The 24,078-nt window shown below is 42.6% G+C and overlaps 1 protein-coding gene across 5 annotated transcripts in view; it reads right to left on the reverse strand.

Annotated features, from left to right (window-relative positions):
• TRAPPC9 (trafficking protein particle complex subunit 9) overlaps positions 1–24,078 on the reverse strand; it is a 556,901-nt gene that overhangs the window by 177,271 nt on the left and 355,552 nt on the right. For all 5 annotated transcript variants that reach the window (XM_082433781.1, XM_082433777.1, XM_082433780.1 and 2 more), the window contains one exon: positions 15,659–15,801. In XM_082433781.1, coding sequence (XP_082289907.1) covers positions 15,659–15,801 — 143 coding nt within the window. The remainder of the gene's footprint in view (positions 1–15,658; positions 15,802–24,078) is intronic.

Genomic DNA, 24,078 nt, shown 5'->3' on the forward strand with positions numbered 1-24,078 from the left:
TCTTTCCAAATGTATATAAATTTAATGCAACTCAATAAAAAATCCCAACATTGTTCTGGTTTTGGTCAAACTTGATACACTGATTCTAAAATTTATATCTAAGATCAAAGGGCCAAGAACATGCAAAACAACAACGAGGAAAATTTTTGGAAGAGATTTGGCCAACCAGATATCAAAAATTGTCATAAAGCTGTAAAAATGAAGGCAGTGGGGCAGTGATAAACACATCAATGAAGGAAAAAACAGCCCAGAAGCAGATCCATGAATATAATAAGGTAATGGATATGTGACCAAAGTAGCAGTGTTGATTATTAAGAAGGAGATTCAATAAACAGTGCTGGAAAAATGGTTATGCAGATAGAAAGGAAATGATATCCCTACCTCACACCATAAACAAAAGTAAGTTCCAAACAGACTGAATAGATAAATGTAAAAAGTAATATTTAAAATCCTGTAGAAGAAAATACAGGTGAACAACTTCTGACCTTGAAAGAGGGAAAGATTTCTCAAATGAGTTGCAAGACATACAAAATATAAAGAGATCTTCAACCAGGGCACCAGAACGCACAATGAGAAAAGGACAGTCTCCTCAATAAATGATGTTGGATAAAATGGATATTCACACACAGAGGAATGAAACTGGACCCTTACCTCACACCATATACAAAAATCAACTCAAAATGGATTAAAGACTTAAATGTAGGATTTGAAACTGTAAAACTACTAGAAGAAAACAGGGGAAAACCTTCTTGGCATAGGTCTGGGCAATGACTTTTTGGAAATAACCCCAAAAGCACAGGCAACAAAAGCAAAAACAGATTAAGTGGGGTTGTAGCAAACTAAAAGCTTCTGCACAGCAAAGGAAATAATCAACAGAGTGAAAAGGCAACTTACAAAATGAGAAAAAATATTTGGATACAGTAGGTCTCAAAAGGGGTTAATACCCAAAATACATAAGAAACACAAACAACTCAATAGCAATAGCAATCATCATCATCATCCAATTAAAAAGTTGGCAAAAGACCTGAATAGACATTTCTCAAGAGAAGACGTGCAGATGGCCAACAGCCATATGAAAAGGTGCTTAACATCACTAATCATCATGGAAATACAAACCAAAACCACAACAAGATATCACCTCACAGCTGTTAGAATGGCTATTAAAGAGACCAATAAGCGTTGGTGAGGATGTGGAGAAAAGGGCACTGTCATGCACTTGTGGGAATGTAAATTGGTACAGCCATTACAGAACAGTGTATAACTTCCTCAAAAAATTAGTAATAGAACTACCATATGATCCGGCAATCTCACTTCTGGGTATATATCCAAAGGAAATGAAATAAGTATCTCAAAGAGATAAGTGCACTCCCATATTCACTGCAGCATTATTCATAATAGCCAAAATATGGGAAAACCTAAGTGTCCATTGACAGATGAGCGAATAAAAAAACCCATCTCTCTCTCTCTCTCCCCCTTTCACACACACACACACACACACACACACACACACCATAATATTATTCAGCCATGAGAAAAAAGAAAATCCCACCATTTGTGATATGGATGAACCCAGAGAACATTATGCTAAGTGAAACGAGCCAGACACGGAAAGACAAATACTGCATGATCTCAGTTATACGTACAATCTCAATTAGTTGAACTCAAAACAGCAGAGAGCAGAATGGTGGTTAACCAGGGGTAGAGGTGTGGGGGAAAGGGGGAGAGGTTGGTCAAAGGATACAAAGTTTCAGTTACGCAGGATGAGCAAATCCTGGAGATTTAATATTCAGCATGGTGACCATAGTTAAGAATACTGCGTTGTATACTTGAAATTTGCAAAGAGATTAGATCTTAAGTGTTCTCACTACCACTCAAAAGGTAACTATGAGAGGTTATAGATACATTAATGAGCTTGAAATGTGAAATGAAATGTGACATGACTGTGTTAACCGTTTCACAATGTATATATCACACTGTACACCTTAAATATATACAATTTTACCTCAATCAAGCTGGAAAAATATATAACAGAAAAGACTGAAATGTTTGGCTGCACTGAAATGAAGCACTTTTGTACAAGGAAAAACATTAAAATCAAAGCAAAGAAAAGCTAGCTGTGAAAAGGTGTTTGCAACACATAAACCTGACAAAGGGTTAGAATTCTGAATTGATAAAGAACTCCTGTAAATCAATTAGAAAGAAATGATCCAATGGAAAATTGAGCAAAGAACAAGAGTGGACAATTTAAAGCAGAGGAAATCCAATGGCCAATATATAGGAACAGAAGCTCAATACAACTAGTAGTCAGAGAAATGGAGAGAAAACCCTCAGGTATGATTTCCCACCCAACCTATTGGAAATGTTTAAAATGTGCTCTAAGACCAAGTGTTGGCCAAGATGTAGATCAGCAAGAATCATGGGAATCCTCATTCAGTGCTGCTAAGGGTGTAATCTGGTACAACTCCTTCACAGGGCAGGTTGGCACAACCTGGCCAAGTAGTAGATGAGAACCCTTTGATCTAACGACTCAACTTGTAGGCATGTATCTTGGACCAACTCTCAGAGTTCGGCACAAGGATGCTTCCTAAAATGTGCATTGCAGCCTCATTTATAAAATCAAAGAACTGCTTTTAACGAAGCACAGCCAACTGGAGAGCAGATAAATAAATCTGTAACAGTCATACACTGGAAACTATATATAAGCGAAGATGAATTAAGAACTGCAAACCTCACCACAGGTTAAGTCTCATGTTAACAAGGTTGAGTGAATAGCAAGTTGCAGGAGATAGTTACACATTTATATCAAGTTTAAAATATTTAAAAATACTCTATATTGCTTATAATAATCAACTGTAGGGTAGTAGTCACTCCTGGTGAGAGAGGAAGAGAATAGGGTCACAGTGGAGCACACAGAGTTTTAACAGTTTCATTTTTCTTTCTTTAAATTAGAAAAATAGATGCAAATACAGTGAAATGTAAAAATTTGACAAATTTGTGTTGTTGGATAGATTATCATCCCCTTGACTTTTCTTTATATGTTGCTTATAAGATGTAAGACATGTTTTATAAGAGGTATTTTTAAAGTCACTTAGAATGTTGTCTTAGCCGGGGCTCCCCCCAGGAGGCAGAGCCTGAGAAGAGGGCTGGAGTGGAGCAGGTGTTTGGGAAGGGGATGCGGAGGGGAGCAGGGCGGGGGCACGGGGTGCGGTGAGAACGCAGTACCACGGTGCCTTACTGAGCTGGCTACCGTGTGGACCGCTGGCGCTCACCCTGCTGGTCCCTCTGAAGAGTCACGGACTGTGCCTTGAAGTGTGCCCCTCAGGCAGAGGAGAGGGGATTACTTCTCCAGCAGCCCCCGCCCTCCCTGGTCAAGCTCCCCCCGAAAGGGGGCAATTCCCCGACTCCCCACACCGTGCGGCGTGTGCACCTGTGCTGCGGCCCCAGAGAAGGCTTTCAGACATTCCAGAACTTGAGAGCTACACAGCACAGCTGAGGTGACGTGCTGTCAAGTTACCCCTGCATAAATCTGGCTGCCACAGAGATGGCTGGGGTAAAACATGGGCTAGGACTTGAGGCAGAGAACAAGACGCGTGGATAACAAATTTTTTTTTTTAATTAAGTGCATCTCCTGAAATCATAGACAGAGATTAAAAACTGACTTCAGATGTGACGGCAAAGGAGGGCCTCTCTGATGAAATAGCATTTCAGTTCAGACCCACACAACAAGAAGGCAATCATGTGAAGGTCTTGGAGGACTGCTTTCCAGAGAAAGCAGTTAAGGCCAAATCTTAAGGCATGGTGCCATCAAGGGACAGAACGAGCCAAGAGGAGAGTGGTATGAAATTAATGACAGAGGAAAGGTCGTGACAGAAAGTTTGGATTTTATTCTAAGTATGATGGGAAGCTATCATTAGAGTCTTAAGCAGATGAGTGACATGAATTGGTTCATGTTTTTAAAAAAATGACGAGTTCCTATTATGGAAAAGATGGCGTAAGTACAAATAATCCACTGCGTCTCTCCTACTGAACCCAACTATAAATCATACATATAATGCATGGAGCAGCTATTTGAAGATTCGAAAAGTAAACTATAGAAGGTGGATTTGGGAAGGAGATCTGAAACCGAAGTTTCTCTGAACTTCAGAGTAAGTTTCCATCTCCCTCAGTCCTACCCGTCCTGAAAGGTGGCTCGGAGGTGGCCATCAGGTACAGACAGGCAGAGTTCCGCGAGCTGCCTCTGTCCCAGGTCCAAGGCGTGGGAGAGGGCACCATGAAGGTGTGTTGGGGGGCCCTCTGGGCTTTTTCTTTTTTTCTTTTTTCTCCTCTGTTTCTCCCAGCCCAGCCCCTGGGCAGTACTGCTATGCGACAGTGCCACGATGGCAGTCATGGCTGCACGGCACATACAACTCCGAGGCCAGGAAACCATCTCTCTGACCCAAGAGACTGAGGTCCCATAAGCACAGGGCCAGTCCCCATCACTTTTATTTCCCTCTCTGTCCTCTGACCAATTAGTCCCACACAGAGACACACAGAGGAAGAACTCAAACCTTGGCTTTGTTGTGGGCAGACAGCGAAGGGAGGCCCCTGGACAGTGCTGGGGAGACTATGGAAAGGAGAGAGATGAAGAGAGCAATTTGCTAAAGTGGTACCTGACCTGGGCTCACTGTGGAGCAAGCACGAGGGGTTGGTTCCTGAGCAGCAAACCATGGGCTTTGGTAACTGAGCTCCAAGGAAGAACAGTGGGTGGCACACACAGGACTGATCCAAGGAGAACCACAGGCTCTAAAACCAGAACCGCAGCACAGCCCACAGAAGGCACTACGGGACTGTGGTGTGGACCACCCACCAGAACAAAAATATCAGCATCCTCCGCAGGATTCCAACAAGACCCAGCACCTCACAACATTATATTTGAAATGTCCATAATATAGTCTATAACTACTCAGCATAGGAAGAACCCGGGAAAAAGCCAACTTGCAAAGGAAAATAAAATCAACAGACAACAACCTCAAGATGAAAGTCTTAACAGAAAAAGACTTTAGATATGTTCCGCAAAGTAAGGGCAAACACATTTGAAACAAATGAAAAGATAAAATCTCAGCAAAGAAATAGAAGATATAAAGAGGAAGCAAAGAGACACTTTAGAAAAGAAAAAAACTGAACTGAAAAATTCACCAGGTAGTGAATTATCTGAGTAATTGAGGGAACGAGTAGACGTAAAATGAGAAAGGATATAAAACAAAAAATACCATTGACTAACTGGATCTAACTGATGCTTAGTGAACATTCCATCCCCCAAAAAATGTAGGATATCCATACTTCTCAAGTTATATGCAACATTTACCAAAATAAACCATTTCTAGGCCATGAAAAAAACCCCTAGCAACTTTAAAAGAGTAAAAATCACACAAGTATTTTTTTGAACCACACAGGAATTAAACTAATATATTTGAAGACAGATTAATAATTTATCCAATGGAAACAGCTGAGAGAAAAAAACGGGATAAAAACAATCTTATGAGACAAGAAAAGCTCTAAAAGTCATGTCATAGGAGTTTGAGATGAACAAAACAAAACACACACACAGCTGTTGAAGAAATAATGGCTGAAAATTCCCCAAATTTGGCAAATAACATAAACTTACAGATTCAGGAAGCTCAGCAAACCCCAAGCAGCATAAATTTTTAAAAATCTATGCCCAGAGACATCCTAATCAAACTAAACTTTAAAAAGCAAAAGGAAAGAAGCCATCTGAAAGCAGCCTGAGCAAATAAGGCATTTGGTACAAGGGAAACGATTCGAAGTCTGAAGATTTCTTATCAGAATACCAGTTTTGCTGCTTAATGGGTATATAATATCTTATGTAAGTCATTTAATTTCTCTGAGTCTCAGTTTCCCCAACGAGGACAAGAATGCCTATGTCATGGAATTATTAGGAGGCTCCAATGGGGAAAAAAGTGAAAGTGCTTTGTAAAACTACAAGCAGAATATTACATAAATGTGAGGGGTGGTGATTATTATTAGCTTGGTTGCAGTCACTGGAGCAGCAAGAGGGAAAGCACAGAGCCCTGCCAACAAAGCAATCCCAGCTGATTATTCAATACTGACTCAGCTAAAAGTGACTATGAGAAATTCCCACGCCAAGGTCTGAGTCTGGCTAAAAACCATGGCACCATGCCCAGAAAGTTAAGTGGGGCTCTTTCTCCCCGAGTCTGGCCGAACTCTCCCAGCCCCTGCAGGGTCCAAACATCACCGTTCCATCAATCCTAGGGGCGTGGTAAAGTGAGTGAAGACACAGCCAGACCGGAAGTGATGGCCACATACACCTTTGGCCAAACCCATGTGGTCTTTTAAAGTTCCATAAGCCTGCCTGTTATCAATCAGCCTTCTTTCCTGAAAAATTAGTAGTCAGTTGCAGGATGGAGAGCTTTCTTGTAAGTCTTAAGAAAGCCAGGGAACTTATTCAATCTAAAGTGACAAAAAAAAAAAAATAGAAGAAACAATCAGAATGTTCTTCGGGTGATATCATCTCATCTTCACCTCTGCCACACAGATTACGGAGCTTCCAAATCTTGCTGAAGACTCTGACAGTAGATTTACTGTCCATTAGAACTGGGTTTCCCAAAGTGTGATGTGAGGACCACCTGACACAGATCCCCTGGCTCTGCAGGGGACAACGGATCAGTGCCTCGGAGGTCACGCCCAGGGCTCTGGTGTCCTCCGGGCCTGGGGTTGGAAGAAGCTGAGTCTTAACTGGTGAGAAAGACGAGTGGGCGGCGGTGGCACAGAGACTCAGGAAACAAGCAGGGGAGGCTTCTGGAAGGAAGCGGCTCCTGCATTCGCTGAGGCACCAAAGGCTTGAGCGCAGGCCTGCAGGCGGACAGAGCAGAGCACGCGAGCAGACAGGGCTGGAGGAGCACGGACTGTGCGGGGAGCTTGCAGGAGGCGCGTGGGGTGGGGAGAGGAAACGGCAAGGCAGACAGGCTGGGTCAGACTGTGCAGAGCCTTGTGTGCCCAGCTCTGGAACCGAAACATGACTTACAGACGACAGGGACTCGTGGAAGGACCCTAACGGGGGGACAAACTCATGCTTGCGTTTTAGAACAAACACTTCAGCAGCTATTTGGAGAAAGAACTGGAAAGAGAAAACGAAAGCAAGAGACTTTGAAAGGCTGTAGCAACTGTCCAAGAAAGGGAGGGAGAGGCTGGCCCAAGGGACAAAGGTGACACGCCTGAGTCAATGCAGAGCTACTGAAGTGGAAAGGACAGATCTGGTGACCGACTGAAATGTGGGAACGGTTCCCTGTGGACGGCTGACACACAACCTGGCCTCTGACGGGTCTTGGGGGGCTGCACATAATGAAGGCAGGAAGGGCCTCTGTTTCTGATTTTTTAATGAGTACGTTTTAAAATAATGTTTTAAAACGTTCCCTTTAGAGGAAAAAATTTGGAATGGCTAGAATCCAAAAGATATATAGGATAACAAGCATCGGCAAGGATGTGCAGGATTGGAACCTTCAAGCACTGCTTGAAGGTTTGGGTGGGAATGTAAGATGGTGCAGCCGAGCTGGAAAATGGTCAGGCAGCTCCTTAAATGGTTAAACGGTTATCACATGATCTGATAATTCCACTGTTAGGTATACCCAAGAGAAACGAAAACTGGTCCACACAAAAACTGGTATGTGAATGTTCATAACAGCATTATTCCCAACAGCCAAAAAGTGGAATCAACCCATCAACTAATGAATGGATAAACAAAATGTAGCATATCCACACAGTGAAATATTATTTAGCATAAAAAGAAATGCCATACTGATACTTCCTTGTGGGTGAACATTGACTACATTATGCTAAGTGAAAGAAGCCAGTCACATTTTGTATGATTCCACTTACATGAAATTTCTAGAATAGGCAAATCTAGAGACAGAAAGTAGATTTGAGGTCGTGTAGGGGAGGGGGAGGAGGGACTGCTAATGGGTACAGGGCTTCTACCGGGAGAATGAAAAGTTCTAGAATTAGATGGTGGCGATGGTTGAACAACTCTGTGACTATACTAAAAACACTAAATTATACAGCTTAAGTGGGTGAATTGTGTGGTATGCAAACGATGTTTCCATACAGCTCGCGTGTACATGCAGCGAGAGTGCCCCGGGGGTGGTGGGGGTGAGACCAACACGCTCCTGCCTCAGCCACAGCACTGCGTCACCTCACCGGGGCCCAGCGCTCAGCGCCACCGTGGTCTTGACGAACACATCATTTACTCGCTGTTATACTGTCTACTTTGCACTCATAATGGACCACGGGTACGAGAAAAGAACCATGAAGACCACATGTTTAAAGGGGCACAAAAATGAACACCAAGACACTTGTGCCTCAAAATCCAAGGTTAAAAAGATAACATATAATGACAACTATGTCATATTTGGCTTTTCACTTTCTGGGAATGAAGACAAGCCCAATTCAAAAAGGATGGAAACGTACTTAAAAATAACTTGAAATCATGGTTCATGTAGCATCATTTGCAATTAACTCTATAATGATTAAAACTCTGAAAATGCCAAACGCAAAAATTCTAAATGGAAGGTCACAAAAAACTCTGGCCAGCTGTTGATGATAGACAATCTACCTTTTAACATACGCTCAATCCCTAAATCAAGTATGACATGGGCCTTTTTAATTGATGTTTATAAATCATACTTCTTAACATAATTAGTGTATATTACTTGTTAAGTAGAACAATCTTTAAATCTGTCTTTAAGTAAGGAATATTGATAGCATTTTTAAATGAACATTAACACATAACATTCAATAATGTAATAGTTCAAAATAAAATACAGATCACTTAAAATTATTGATTGTAATACTTTAATAATATGTATGGTTGAGACATAAAATAGGTCCCTTCAAGGTACAGCTGTGCGAGTGGAGACAGAAAAATGGGAGGTGATTCACTGCCTGGGCAGCTCCTAACTGGTGACACTGGGGACCAGAGGGTGCTAGCTGCTGTGTCAACCTAAGTGACATGCCCAGCTGCTCCTGCCATGGGAGGCGGGGTCCCAGCTCCCGGCTGTGCAGACCTACACTATGTTAACACTTGGAAAGACGATGAAAAGCGTGCTCATCGTCTCAGGGAACACAAGCCAACAGGAGCAGGAAGGGATGGAGCAAATGCGTTGTCATTAAGCTCCTCCCACCAGAGATTCGATGAATGGCTTAGAGAGAGATGGGAGCCCTGGGGCAGACCCCGCCCCCGCCCATCACAGAGGCAGGTCTCGGTGCAGGTGTCGGCCTCCCCTCCTCTGTCCTCCCCAGGGTGACGGCTGTGGAGAGGGTGAAGCTGCCGGGCGGGCGAGGGCTTCCCTCTGAGTAACACAGCCCTGGTCTTCCTACCAGCCACCCAGACGTTTGAGTCCCCAGCTGGGCTGTCCCTGTGCCACTTCCACACAGAAGAGGCGGAGTCCCTGACCTTGCCCTTGACAACCGCTGTTTCTCAGTTTTCTACCTGTGTCAGGCACTGTATTAGACGCCCTGTGTATTGATGCATTCTTTAAACCTTACCACAGCCCTGCAAGATCAGTGTTCTCTCCATTTCAAGATGAAGAAAAATGATGCTTAAAGAAACAGGAACAACTTGCTCAAGACCACAGGACAAATAGGTGGGAGGATCAAAATTTGAAATTGGATACAGGTACAATGGGTTCTGAATCCTGTGCTTGTTAAAATTCTGAATTGTTGTTAAATTCAAAACCAACTTAAATCAACACAGCAACTTGAAAAAGATCAACCGTGATGAAATCCGACATTGAAACTGCCTTTATTACGTGTCTGTGAGCAGAGGCTCCCTACAGCGTGGGGTGGTCCCACTCGACGGGGGAAACGGAATTTTTCTTCTAAATGTCTGGGGAGAAGCGCCATGGTGTGTCAGGTTGTATGATTTTCATTCAGAATGTAACAACTCCCACACCTTACGCCCTGCTCAGGGGAGTGTATTTTCCACAGAGCTCAGAGTAGCAATGTGTAAGACCGGACCACTTATCCTAGCAGCCTAGAAAGAAGTTGCTCCTGCGGTGGGGAAGGCCAGGCACTCAGACAGGGAGGCATGGCTCAATCCATTTCAATCTGGTCCCTAACAACATTACCAGGCAGCTTGGTGTGAAAAGTGAATCTTCACGGTAATCGATCTCCTAAATAAAAGTCAGCTGAAACCTAGGTACACCCCTGAAGGAAGGAGAATGGTAAAAAAAAAAAAAAAAAAGCAATGAGAATTCCACCTCCCATCTATATTGCGCTTTGGCTTTGAGAAAACACTGGGCTCTCTACTGTTTAATCTGATTCTCTTTTCCCCCCATGAGGTGAGCAGAGCCGGTGATCACTCCAGTGAGGGGCAGGAGGGCTGAAGCTGCGAGAGATATAGAGATGCTTGCAAAGACACAGGGGGCCAAGGGAAGCCCAGGTCTCTGGAATCCCAGTTCAGTGTATGTGTGGCAGGAAGAATGGGTTTTGGTGCCAAGAAGGCCAGAATTCAAATCGAATCTCTTTTTCTCATTAATGTGCAACGAGGGTGAGTTATTTAACATCTCCATACAGCAATGCTGACGTCAAAGGGTTCTCTGGAGTTTAAATTCCACCCATTTTTGGTCTCTTGGGTATTTATTTTTAGGACTTCATGGTACATGTTGGATACAGACCTTTGTTGCATAAGTGTATTGTAAATATTTTCTCCCAATATGGAGCTTGCTTTTTGATGAGCTGAAGTTTTTAATTTTGATAAAAACCATCTTATCAACTTTTTATTTTATGGTTAGTAGTTTCTCACCCCATCTGAGAAATCTTTGCTTCATGGAAAAATTTTAATTAAGAATTAAAACTAATTAACTAATTAAAACTAAAAATTAAACTCTTTAACTGATATGACTATCTCAGGGATTCTATTCTCTCTTGTACCAACTTTAGTAATTCATGTCTTTCAAGATTTTTTTCCATTTCATTTAAGTTGTCAAATTTATTGGAATATGATTTCTCACAGTACACTCTTATTATTCTTTTAATGTCTGCAGTATTTAGCCATGCCCCCCTCTTTCATTCTCATTATTAGTAATTTGTGTGTTCACTCTCTTTTTTAAAATTCTGACCATCCTGGCTATAGTTTACTAATTTCATTAATCTTTTCAAAGAATCGACTTTGGGTTCCATTTAGTTTACATATTATTTTTTCATTTTCTATTTCATTCTTATCCACTCTTTATTATTATTTTCTTTTACTTCAGTTTATTCTGGGTACATTTTGCTCTTCTTTATCTTACATAGACACTTATACCACTGATTTTAAGCCGTTCAACTTCTAGCATAAGCATTTAGTGTTCTATAATATCAGTTAGCTGGAGTTGTTTACTAGTCCTGTGCAAGCTTTCTATATTTTTACTAATTTTCTGTCTCCTTGTTCTGTCAAAAACTGAGATACAAGTGTTGAAATATCCAACTATAATTATCTGTTTTCCATCTCTCCCTTCAGATGTCGGTTTTATTTTGAAGTTATGTTTCTAAGTGCATTTGCATTTAGGATTGTCAGGTACTCTTGATGACTTGACCCGTCCATCATTACAAATTATCTGCTTACTCTCTCTTTTTCTCCTGAAAGTCTACTTATTTGATAATATATCCATGCCATCTTTCTTATGATTACTGTTAACATGGCATGCTTTTCCCCCCCATCTTTTTGCTTTTAAACTGTGCATATTTAATGTGAGTTTCTTATAGAAAACATAGAGTTGGCTCTTGTATTTTTATACAGTATGACAATTTCCACGTTTTTTCCCACCACATATATGTCCAGTTCTTCCAGCATCATTTGTTGGAAAGATTTTCATTCCACATAAAATTGTTTTCATACCTTGCTGGTCATATGATCAATTGATCATACATGAGTGAGTCTATTTCTGGACCATCTATTATGGTCCGTTGATCTCTCTATCTTTACAACAATAGCATTCTCTCTTGATTACTGTAACTTTATGTTAAGTCTTAAAGTCGTATAGCCTAAGTCCTCCAACTTTGTTTTTCTGTCAAGTCATTTGCCTATTCCATTGGCAATAATCTGTTCCATTGTGAAATAATTTTTAAAACAGCTTGTCAACTTCCACCACCACCCCCCCCCAAAAAAGTCCTGTTGGGATTTTAATTGGGATTGCATTGAATTTATAATCAAATTTGGGGAAACTGGTATCCTAGCAGTAACTGACTCTTCCAATCAATAAACATGGTATCTCTCCCCAACTATTTAAGTCTTTCATCCATACGTCACATCATGCACAAAACTTCATTTGAGACAGATTCTGGGAAAAACTTTAACTATAAACCTCCTCAAAGAAAAAGTGGCAGAGTATCTCTGTAACTCGGGGGGCAAAGATTTTAAATGTAGCATTTAGTTCAGTTACATTTAATGTAATTCTTGGTACAGTGGGTTTAAATCTACCACACTGCTATTTGTTTCTACTTAACTATATGTTCCTGGTTCTTTTCTTCTCCTTTCTTGCCACCTCTTTCCCCCTTTGGGGGGTTATTTTTTAGTGTTCTGTTTTATCTCTCCTGGTATACTATCCATACCTTAAGTCATTGCTCAAGGCTTTACAACACGTGTCTCTAACATCACATTCTAACTTCAAATAATATAACATTTTGCATATAAAAATGTCCATTTCTCCCTCTTTTTCCATTTGTACGACTTTCTTTTTTTACATATTCTACTTCTTTATATGATATGCACTACAAAATTAAATGCTATTATTTCTTTCTTAGACAGTCAGTAGTCTTTTAAAGAAATCAAAAAGCGAGGATAAAAAATCTCATACCTAACCTATTCACTTTATTTCCAGGGTTCATCATTCCTTAATGTAGATCCGAGTTTCCATCTGGTATTATCTCTGCCTGAGGAGCTTTTACCAGGCTGATAAAACACAATGACTGTTTCTCTGTCCATCTCTGATCCCAGTGGGTGCTTCACGTAGCACCCAAAACATTGGAGGTGTTGGTTTAAAGGTTTACAGTCTGCTAAGTGCTTTATTAGACATACAAAGAATGTACAGGGTAACCCACAGAAGGACCCCCACTATGCCTAGTCATGGTCAGGAAAATTTTATAAAAATGTAACATATATCAATGGCAAACAGACATTTTCCAAAAGGTTAAGTGAAGGAATGATAGTTTAAGAAAAAGAACAGTTTTAGAAAAGGAGGTATGCAAAGGCACACAGGAGTAAGCTGTCCTGACACGTCCTGGTGATGGTGAGAAGCAAAGTGTCTTTCACATGAAGTATGGAGGGACTGGGGACAAACAGCTGAAGAGGAACGCCTAGATCAAAATTTTAAGTACCTTGAATATCAGAGAGGGGACTTTGAACTTTATCCCGTAGGCACTGGGAACGTCTTTAAGCCAGATGGTGACGTGGGAACGTTCATGTGTGTTTACAGGACGATGCCGGAGCAGGGTTAGAGGCAGGGGGACTGAGTAGGCAAGCATTTCTAGAGTCCCAAGGAAAGATGGCAAAGACGTGCAGTGGCATGCAGGGACATCAGCTCCACCCACAGGATTTGGGGCTCAGTTAGACTCAGCAGGAAAGGAAAGGGAGGATTAGAGGGAATCAAATCTCAATCCCAAGAGCAGGGAAAAGAAACACGGAGGCCAAAAGAAAGAGAGTGAGGTCAGCAGGCGGGTAACCAGGAGCCGAACAGCGCATCAGCTAACCACCAACTCTTCTGTGTGTACATGTGCACCAAACCACAAGGCAACATTCTTCTCATCTTAAATTGTCATTAAGAACTGCAGGGGCCATGACATGGAAGCCAGATATCAATAAGGCGAAAATAATCCGACTCAGTGACAACCTGTGCTGCTTCTAAGACCTATTTATATGAGCAGTGGCAGCAGGAGATGAGGGGATGAGAAAGAACACACACCAGGAGCGGACCAAAGCACAGGAAGGGCCTGAAAAACTCTAACAGCACCTGGCAGGCATCCTTGCCAAAGCTTCCCGCCGGCAAGTGCTTTGACGCTTTATCCAAATTCAAAACAGAGGCAAGCGCTGGCAAGAAAGACCATTACTCTGTGGGTTGAAAAAGTGATAGATGATGAAATGTGATCAAAATGTGCTTGGGCTGAAAAGCCCAAAGCAAAGACGTTAATTCTTGCCGAAGCCATTCTCCAATGGCTGGGGAGAACAGCAGTCTTTCCTATGAACTGAAACTACCCTTACTTTTGGGGGCTGTATCACTCTAAAGAGAGTTTTATATTGACATTAACGTCCCTCTATTATACTCTGTGGACTATAGAGCCCACTGGTGGAGGGGAGAGGGACGCTGCATGTGATGTTCTCTCCCCCACGGTCAAGGATAGACAGGTAAGTATAGCCTTAACTCCATTAAAAATAAGTAATACTGGGACTTCCCTGGTGGCACAGTGGTTAAGAATCTGCCTGCCAGTGCAGGGGTCACGGGTTGGAGCCCTGGTCCGGGAAGATCCCACATGCCGCGGAGCAACTAAGCCCGTGCGCCACAACTACTGAGCCTGCGCTCTAGAGCCTGCGAGCCACAACTACTGAGCCCACATACCACAACTACTGAAGCCCACGCACCTAGAGCCCGTGCTCTGCAACAAGAGAAGACACCGCGATGAGAAACCCGTGCACCGCAACGAAGCGTAGCCCCCGCTCTCCGAAACTTGAGAAAGCCCGCGCGCAGCAGCAAAGACCCAACGCAGCCAAAAATAAATAAATTTATTAACAACAACAAAAAAAACTCTAGCCCACTCTATCCTCCCCCGAGATGTAATGTGCCCCTGGACATGAGAGTGTGGACATGCCCAGGGGTGGTCAGGACCTGCCTTCCAAAGGCTGCTCACCACCTGGCAGGAATCTGACCCCAGAGGGTCTCCATTTGGCTGGAGCCCCACCCAGTGCTTCAGACCCCACAGCTCCCAGTTCATCACAGGTCAAATTCGGGGGTGAGAAACTGTCATTCTCCCGCCTAAGGCAGGAGTAACCTCTAGTATCTCTGACCACTTCCGGGTTTGAAGTAGACAAACTGGTTTCTTTCTCCCTAAAGGAAGACTAGGCCTGGAGAAGTAATCAAGAGAGAAAGCCTCCTGCAAGTAGGGTGCTCTGGGCAGAAATGACCCCACGCTCCAGATGGCTGGGAGCTCCGCAAAGATGGGGCTGAGACGCTGGGCAGCCGGGCCCTGCCTGCACAGTCTTCCTGGGGCGCCCAAAGTGACACAGACAGATAGGCTGGACGCCTCCAGGGGTCTCCAAGACAGGGAGCCGTCTGCTGAGCCCCTGCTAGCAGGAGAGCTGAACCAGACGGGAGTGAGTTCCAGGCTCGGGACAACGGGCGGGAACCGTGTCCTGCAAGATGACAACCACAAGCAAGCATACTGCACGGCCAACAATATTACTACAGCACGGTAGAAGGTGTGGTGAAGTCCGGTCACTCCCACCTAACTGAAGCGGCATTGCTCCACACTGCCTGTTTTTCTGGTGAAGACCCAGGGAGGCTAAATAACTCAGCACAGCGAACAGTGGGACCAAAACGAACACCAAGGTCAGAATTCCAAACGCAGCGCCCTCAGGCTCTAGAACAAGGCGGTCCAAGAGCAGAGGTGCATTTACCTGGTTGCCGGCAGAGTACTGACTCGTGTGAAGAATACAGATGGCTCAACCTCTACGTGCAGCCCCAGGGAGAGGTTCCTGTAATATCCTTCAATGTGGCCCGGGCCTCCGGAGTATTTGAAATTCAGGATAGCTTCCAGGGTCTAAAAAGATGTAAAAAATGGTAAGTTAGTACCCCCTAAGTTGATTGCCATTCCCCCAGGCAGCAGACTTCGCTCAGATAAGGCTGAAGATTATCCCAACTGGTAAAGTTATTGCCACGGGCAGCTCTCACCCAGGGCTGTCACCTGGCACCTGACATCTGGTAACATCTTTCCTCCGATGATGCCCTGTATCTAACACCTACAATTCTCAGCCTGGAAACACGAATGGAAAGGAGCTCCAGAATTACTCTGTGACGGGATATAGCATTTCAGAGAGAAAAACGCATTTCAATCAGCATCACTTAAACAGACAGATCAGGTTGGGGGGGAGGAGGGACTTCCATCAAGGAGCTAGAACGTGGCTCCCAGGCTAACAGTGAGTAAGGCCGACAAACTACAAACTCATGACACTTCCTTGAACCCACAGAGATAAGGCCACAGGGCAACCACATAGCCAGAAGGCCAAGGAGGAACAAGGTCCTTCCAGGAGGGACAGAGTGGGGACACATCTCACCAGGGGCAGAGCCAGCCACCATACAAGCCGGCAGGAAGGAATCAGCTCAGACGTTAATGAATTGCTAAAGGCTGAGTAGGGGCTCTACTGATAGTGAGGACTCTCCAGACCCCAGGACAGTTCCCGCCGCTCCAGGTCTTCTCCCAGGACCTCCTTGGGGGCTTACACAAAGGACGGGCAGGGGCAGGAGTGCAGGGGAGCCTCCCTGGGGGTACAGGCCTGGAAGAGGGGGTCAGGAGCCACCATAGGAAGAACAAGAAACCGGAACCCCAGCTCCAATCCCCTACCCCCATCCCAACCCCATCCAGACCCTTCTCTCCTCTAAAGCAAAATCTTAAGCTTCTGGAGGAGGGGTAGCCAATGCCAAGGGCACAAAGACAGGGGTAAATATCCGTTCTAGTGAGGGGAGGGCAGACTCTGCTGGGAGGGCCAGGAGCCGGTCCCAAGCCAGGATCCTACAGCAATGCCACTAGAGACAGAGGCAGGAAACCCATTCATACACACTGCCCACCACTATACCAGGCAGAGGATGGCTGCTACTGGGGGAAGGGCAGGAACACTGAGAGCCCACACGCAGGATCCAGGGGCATGGCTCCGACCTAGGACTGAGGCAGCACGAGGAGAACAAGAGGGCCCCATCTGCTCCTGGCACAGACCTAGCAGGCACCCGGTAAGAAGCCTCTGGGGGTGGCATGAAGGTGTGGAGAGATCCCGGCCAGGTGCTGGTGGGCAGGGAGGGCTCGGGGCTGAGGATGGAGGACCATTATGGGAAAAACCCCTGGTACCTACCTCAGCAGCCCCTACTTTCTTCCCCTTCCCCCAGCACAATTTGGAGCCTGTGCTGCACCAAGAGTAACTATAGCAACAGGAAATCTCAAACCCAGCTCAACTCCTCACTAAAATGACTCAGCCTTCCCCGGTAAGGTCCTAAAACGGGCGTCAGCACGCTATGGCCCAAGGGCCAGATCTGGCCCGCAGCCTGGTTCTGTATGCCCTGGAGCTGAGAACAGTTTTCACATTTTTATAAGGTTGTAAAACAAAACAAACGACAAAACCAAAGAAGAATATGCAACAGAGACCATAGGCAGTCAGCAAAGCTGAAATATTTACTATATGGTCCTTTACATAAAAAGTTTACCGATAAAACTCTAAGAAGAAAACATAGGAGGAAATCTTCATGACCTTGGATTAGGAATGGTTTCGTAGATATGACACCAAAAGCACAAGCAACAGGAGACAAAAGGCTGGTGTCATGGAAACCCAAGGAGGGCAGAGCTCTGGGAAGAAGGGTCAGAATGTCCATTGCTGCAGCCAATCCATGTAAAAAGGGTCTGAGAAAGCGTCCACCACACTAATGGCGATGAACTGGTCACTAATGACCCTAGTGGAAGCCTTTTCCAGAAAAGGAAGAGTGAGGGTGAGCTCAGAGCATTGTCTGGGGCTGACAGGGCCGGACAGGAGCCTCAAAACCACGTGTTCAAGGTGGGGACTCAAGCACATTCCCACCTGCAAGAGCCAAGAGAAGCCACACTTCCCAATGGCAGAGCAGGTGCCTGCCCACCTGCCCTCCTGCTCTCTTCCCTATGCTTCAAGAGTCACATTTCAATAAGCCTTCTGGGCAAGACACAGCATTTAGCCTTCAGTTATTGCTTTCATTGACCGGTTTCCCCTCTCCAAAAGAGAGGCAGCCACAGCGACACAATTATTTAGAACTAAAGAAAACCACCTGTGTGTGCATGCTGTCAGAGGCCATCCTAGGTGGAGAATGGTTGTCCTCTGGGAAGGCCAGAGGACAGAAATTCCAGAGACAGGCAAGGCAGCCTGGTACAGTGGACGGAGAGCAGGTGTGGAGGCCAGATAAACTCAGCCTGACACTCTGTGAGACCTTGGGCGTAGTATCTCACCATTCTCAGCCTCGGTTTCTCAAGTGTTAAGTGGGGACAATAATTAACACCTATCTCACTGGACTTTAATGAAGATTCGGTGAGAAAACGAAGTAGCAGAACAAATATGCACTCACTAAAGAGGTTCCTTTCTCCTTCTGCAACCTCACCAACTGACACCCTAAGGCAACATGGCTTAAAATAGGAAGAAATGTGAAATGTATTTCAATGTCATTTATTTTATTTAACATTTTTCGTATCGTGGTAAAATACTCATAACATAAAATTTATCATTTTAACCATTGTTAAGTGTATGGTTTTGTGGCATTAAGTACTTTCACATTGTTGTATAATCATCACCACCATCCATCTCCAGAATTTTTCATCTTCCCAAACTGAAACTCTATACAAATTACACAAAAAAATCTACTCCCCTCTCCCCCAGCTCCTGGCACCCACCATCTACTTTCTGTCTCCATGGATTTGACTACTCCAGATACCTCATATAAGTGGAATCATTGCATTTTTGTCCTCTTGTGACTGGCTTATTTCCTCAGCATAGTGTTTCCAAGGTTCATCTGTGCTATAACTTATATCAGAACTTAATTCCTTTTTAAGGCTGAATAATATTCCACTGAATGGATATACCACATGTTGTTTATCCATTCACCTGTCAACAAGCACTTACGTTGCTTCCACTTTTTGGCTATTGTGAATAATGCTGCTATGAACATGGGTGTACAAATATCTGTTTGAGACCCTGCTTTCAGTTCCTTTGGGCATATCCCCAGAAGTGGAACTGCTAGATCACATGATAATTCTATATCTAATCTCTTTAAGGAATCACTATACCATTTTCCACAACGGCTGCACCATTTCACATTCCTACCAGCAATGCACAAGGATTCCAATCTCTCTACATCCTCAGCAATACTTGGTTTTTTTTCCTGTTTGCTTGGTCTGTTTTTTAATAATCACCATCCTAATGGGGGTGAAGTGGTATCTCATTTTGGTTTTGATTTGCATTCGCCTAATGACTAATGATGTTGAGTACCTTTTTATATGCTTACTGGCCATTTATACATCTTCTTTGGAGAAATGTCTATTCAAGTTCCTCAGTCCCATTTTAAAAGCTCATTGTTCCAACTCACCTCCCACCACTCCTCAAGGTCTAAATGTTTACAGGTTCCCTTGAACTTTGGTCCTACTAATTCTCTCAACCTGTATAAATGTTACTCCTTCTTCATGGCCCCTCAAAAGCCATGCCTTCTCCAGTAAGATGGCTATACTGCCTTACTTTAAAAGGACTCTGTGAAATACAGATTTTTAAAAAATACTCAAGGATCATATTTTGGTTTCACCAAAATCCCAAATTCTTTTCCCATAGCATAAAGCACTGCACTGTCATCTCAAAAGGACTGCCAATTTTATGTCTTATACTTTTGAAAACCCTTGTTTGTGAGCAGAAGGTAAGACCCCCCCCCCCATACACACATCCAAATAAACCTTTCAGCTGACTCTCATCTGTTTGGTCTATTCTTTCATTCATCTTTTCAATCACTTCCTGGGTACTTTCTGGGTGCCAGGATCTGTGCTTAGAACAATGAATACAGTATGGTCCCTGATCTCAGAAAGCTCACTAAATGTTGAGTCAATGAATGTCTGAATAAATTAACTGATAAATAAGCAAATAAAACCAATCCATCACCCAACACATACATGGCAGCTTCCACAAACTGCAAGCATGGTGGTCAAGGAAATAAACAGGTTCTCAATTATGGCCTTGAAAAGCCAAAATCTGTGAAGTAATAAAAATGTCACACTGTCTTTTTTGTTTTTTAAGGTAAACTTAAAAGTTGTCTCCAGGTAGTGATAGAGTAGAAATCACCTGGGAAATGAGCAAAAAATACACAGAGATAGATAACTGTCAAGTACCATATAACAAAGAAGAAATAGTTCTGTGTTTCTATCTTCTTGGAATTGGCTGTTTATTTACTCTGTAGAGAAGCAAGGAAAAGATATAATTATGGGGGAAAATATGTAATTTATGAAAATCAAGCACAGAAAAGATTTTCTAAAATTGAGTATTACTGCCTTTCTTCCTTGATTAAAAAACAAAAACAAAAAAAAAAACCTCAGTCCCCCAAAATTAGAATATTTTAATAAAGCCATAAAGTGGGGTGATAAAAGACACAGGATGTTGAAGCTTTATTTCAATCAAAATATAAGGAGGAACAATGCAGTACTCTGCCATAAGACTTTCCCTTCTTAGAACATGCAATGGTCTTTACTTTGAGGGAAGACTATTATAAAAATCAGAAATGGGTGAAGAATTAGAGAAAAGTTACTTTCTAGGTATACTATCAATATAATTTATTATTTGAGCTAAAATGAAAGGTCTTTCAAGAGCTACCTTTTATTGGCCACCTACTAAGTGCCAAATGCAATGCTAAGTTGTCTTCATACATGGGCTCTAATGTTAAGAGCCCTACAAGTAAAGCCCAGTTTTCGCAAACAAGCAGTTAGGTGACTGGCCTATGCCACACACCCAGGGAGTAGCACATCCAGGGTTCAAATGCAGAGCTGCATGGCTGCACAGCCCTCTCTCTTCCATGTATGCAAACTGCTCAGAACAGCATTCATTCATTCATTCATCCACCCACTCATTCACTCACTGACCCTGAATGTCTACTAAGTGTAAGGGACTATGGCAGATCACACAATGCCACCCCTGAGGGCTTGCTCAGGTCTAGTCAAAGACACAAGCCCCTAGATATCTAAGACAGTTGTGATATATTACATCACAGAGAAGTGTCCTAGTACATACAAGGATACAGGAGGAAAAAAGCCCGTGTGTGTCAGGTGTGGAGTTGGATAGGAAGAGCCAACAACCCAGTAAGGAAGGGAGGATTGGGCAATTATTAAATAGAAATTGGACAAATAATGGGAGAAAAAAATCAGTTAAGCTAAAACCTATTTTGTGAAAATATCAATAAAAGTGACAATCCTCTAAGTTAGGCTGATCAAGGAAAAAAGAAGTGAGAAACTAATTACTAATATCAGGAATGAAAACGAGTATCTGTACAGATTGTACACACATGAAAAAGACAGTAAAGAAAGAGTGTAAACAATTTAGTGACAATAGATTCAACAACTTAGGTAAAATGGGCACATGTTACCAAACGGAACCAACAAGAAATAGAAAACCTGCAGAGCCTCCTGCTAAGCGAAGACATTGGATTCATTAACTAAAACACCCTTCTAAAAGAAACCCCAAGCTCAGATGGTTTCCCAGCTGAATTCTGTCAAAACTTAATGTCAGAGACAATACCAGTTTACAGAAACGCCTTCAGAAAAGAGAGGGAGAAAATATCCCCATTCCTTTTATGAGGCCAGTGTTACCCAAATGCTAAAAGCAGAGTGCATAAAGAAAACTACAGGCCTATATCCCTCCTGAATTTAGATGTAAAAATCCTTAACAATTATTACTGAGTCAAATTCAGTAATATTTAAAATGAGTAATACATCATGACCAAGTAAGCTTAACAGTGCAAGGTTTGGTTTAACATTATAAATCAATCAATGTCATTCACCATATTAACAGACCGTTAACAGACAAAAAAAAAAAGAAAAGAAAAAGAAAGAAAAGTCATAGGATCATCTCAATAGCGTCAGAAAATGCAGCTGACAACATTCAAAACCTATTTATGATTTCTTTTAAAATCTCAGCAAACTAGGCATAAAAAGGAACATCCTCAATCCACAAAGTGCACCCATGAAAAACTTGCAGTTAAAACCATACTTAATCATAAGCAATGTTTTGCCCCTAAAATCCAGAATAAGGCGAGGACCTAGCTGTCATTACTGCTATAAACACTGTACTTGAGATCCTAGGCAAGTCAATAAGGCAAGAAAAAGAAATTAAAGGCCTACATGTCAGAAAGGAAGAAGTAAAACTGTCTGTTCATATATGACATAGTCATGTGTCCCCCAAAAATCCTAAGGAATCTACTAGAACTCTCAGAAATTGCTAGTGGTAATGTAAAACGTACAATCACTTTGGGAAACAACTAAGCAATTCCTCATAAATTTAAACACAGAATTAATATATTATTTAGCAATGAAACTCCTACCAAGAAAAATAAAAACATATATCCATACCAAGACATGTATATCAATGTCCCTGGAAACTTTATTCGTAGTACAGGTTAATCCCAAACTGAAAATAACCTCAACGTCCAACAGCAGGTAGGTGACTAGACAAACAAATCTTACGGAATACTACTCAGCAACAAAATGAAGCAAACTACTGACAGACACAACATGCAGAAATCCCCAAAACATTATTCTGAGTGAAAGAGGCCAGATACAAAAGAATATATACCGTATGCTTGCATGTACATGAGATGCTAGAAAAGGTTACTCTTTAGGACAAAAAGCAGATCAGTTGTTGCCCGGGTTGGGGGCAGGAGAGGGCTGACTGCAAAGGGGTCAGGGAAACTTGTCGGGCAATAATGAGAATATTCTATATCTTGATGGCTGTACAGTTAATGTGGCTGCATTTTACGGAATGCAAATTATATTTAATAAAGTTGATTTTAGAAATTGATCCTGATCCTTAATAGGCACAAAATCACTTGCAAACATTAAAACAGAAGACTCCAAAGTCAGAGTGTGGGCCACACTGATGTAGGGCTGCCTATGTCTGAGGACGAATGTGGAGCCTCAGGATCCCCAGGTTCTGCAGCAGGGTCATGGAAGTGAGGTTATGATTTACTGTAATTAAAACTTCACATGACCTTGGAAAAGTCATGTCCCTTCTCTAGTCTTCAATACACTCATCTGCAAAATCTGAGACTTGTGCCAGACACTGCCTGAGGTTCTTACCAGTTCTCACACGAATTTTTACTGTTCATTTTGTAATACTAACCTAATATTCCGTGATTTCTAATCTAACTAAGGCTATTGCCAGAGAAAAACAATCACCCTGGACACTGTCATAACTAATTTATATGTCTAAGAAATAGACCTCTAATTTTTAAAGACCCCCAGTGGACCTGTCACCGCAGATTTCCTTCTGCTCTATTTCCGTGATACGACACAAGATTAACAGCTGTGATGTTATTCACTTAATAAGTCAAACGTTCAGGACCACAGGTCCCAGCTGGGCCTCATACCCCAAGAGGCCAGCCCTCCAGTTTACTTAAGGTCAATGAAACATACAAATGAAAGCCTTACCACTACTTTCCAGTTAATTAGCACTTTTGGCCAAAGTCTTTCTTCAGTGTTAATTATGCCTTAAAGATGCCAAGTGACTACAAATTAAATGGTACATCCACAATAATGTAGGAATGGATCTGCGCAACACCAGTCATCAAAGCAGCTCCTCTTCAAGAGGCCCAGAAGTCCCTTGGTGACTGAGAAGGGTCAGGACGTGAGGTCCAGATGGAGGAAGATGTGTCTGGGGACTGTTAAAAGGCCAAGTCAAAAATCTGATTTCTGGTACCAAAAAAAGCAGCCATTTCATCTTTTTTGTTGTGAAGTACACGTTCATATCATTTGACCTTTTTTTTTTTTAATTGACCTGTCAGGTTTTTTTCTTCCAGATATCTAGGAGGATTTATATATTAAGGAAATTACTCCTTGCCTGTGATATAAGCTGCAAATATTTTTTCACATTTGGATAGTATCTTTGGGTTTATTTATGATGTTCTTTGCCTTGCAGAAATGTTTAATTTTTTTGCAGTTAATGCATCAGTCTTTTCTTTTATGTCCCTTGCACCTTTTCCATGGCTCCTGAATCACGGTTAGAAACAATCTCCACACTCCAAGGTTATAAAATATTATTCTCCCCTGTTTTCCTCTATGACTTTAAGGTTT

This window comes from Balaenoptera physalus (assembly GCF_965194825.1).
Source record: "Balaenoptera physalus genome assembly, chromosome: 17".
In the NCBI taxonomy this organism is placed as follows: Eukaryota; Metazoa; Chordata; class Mammalia; order Artiodactyla; family Balaenopteridae; genus Balaenoptera; species Balaenoptera physalus.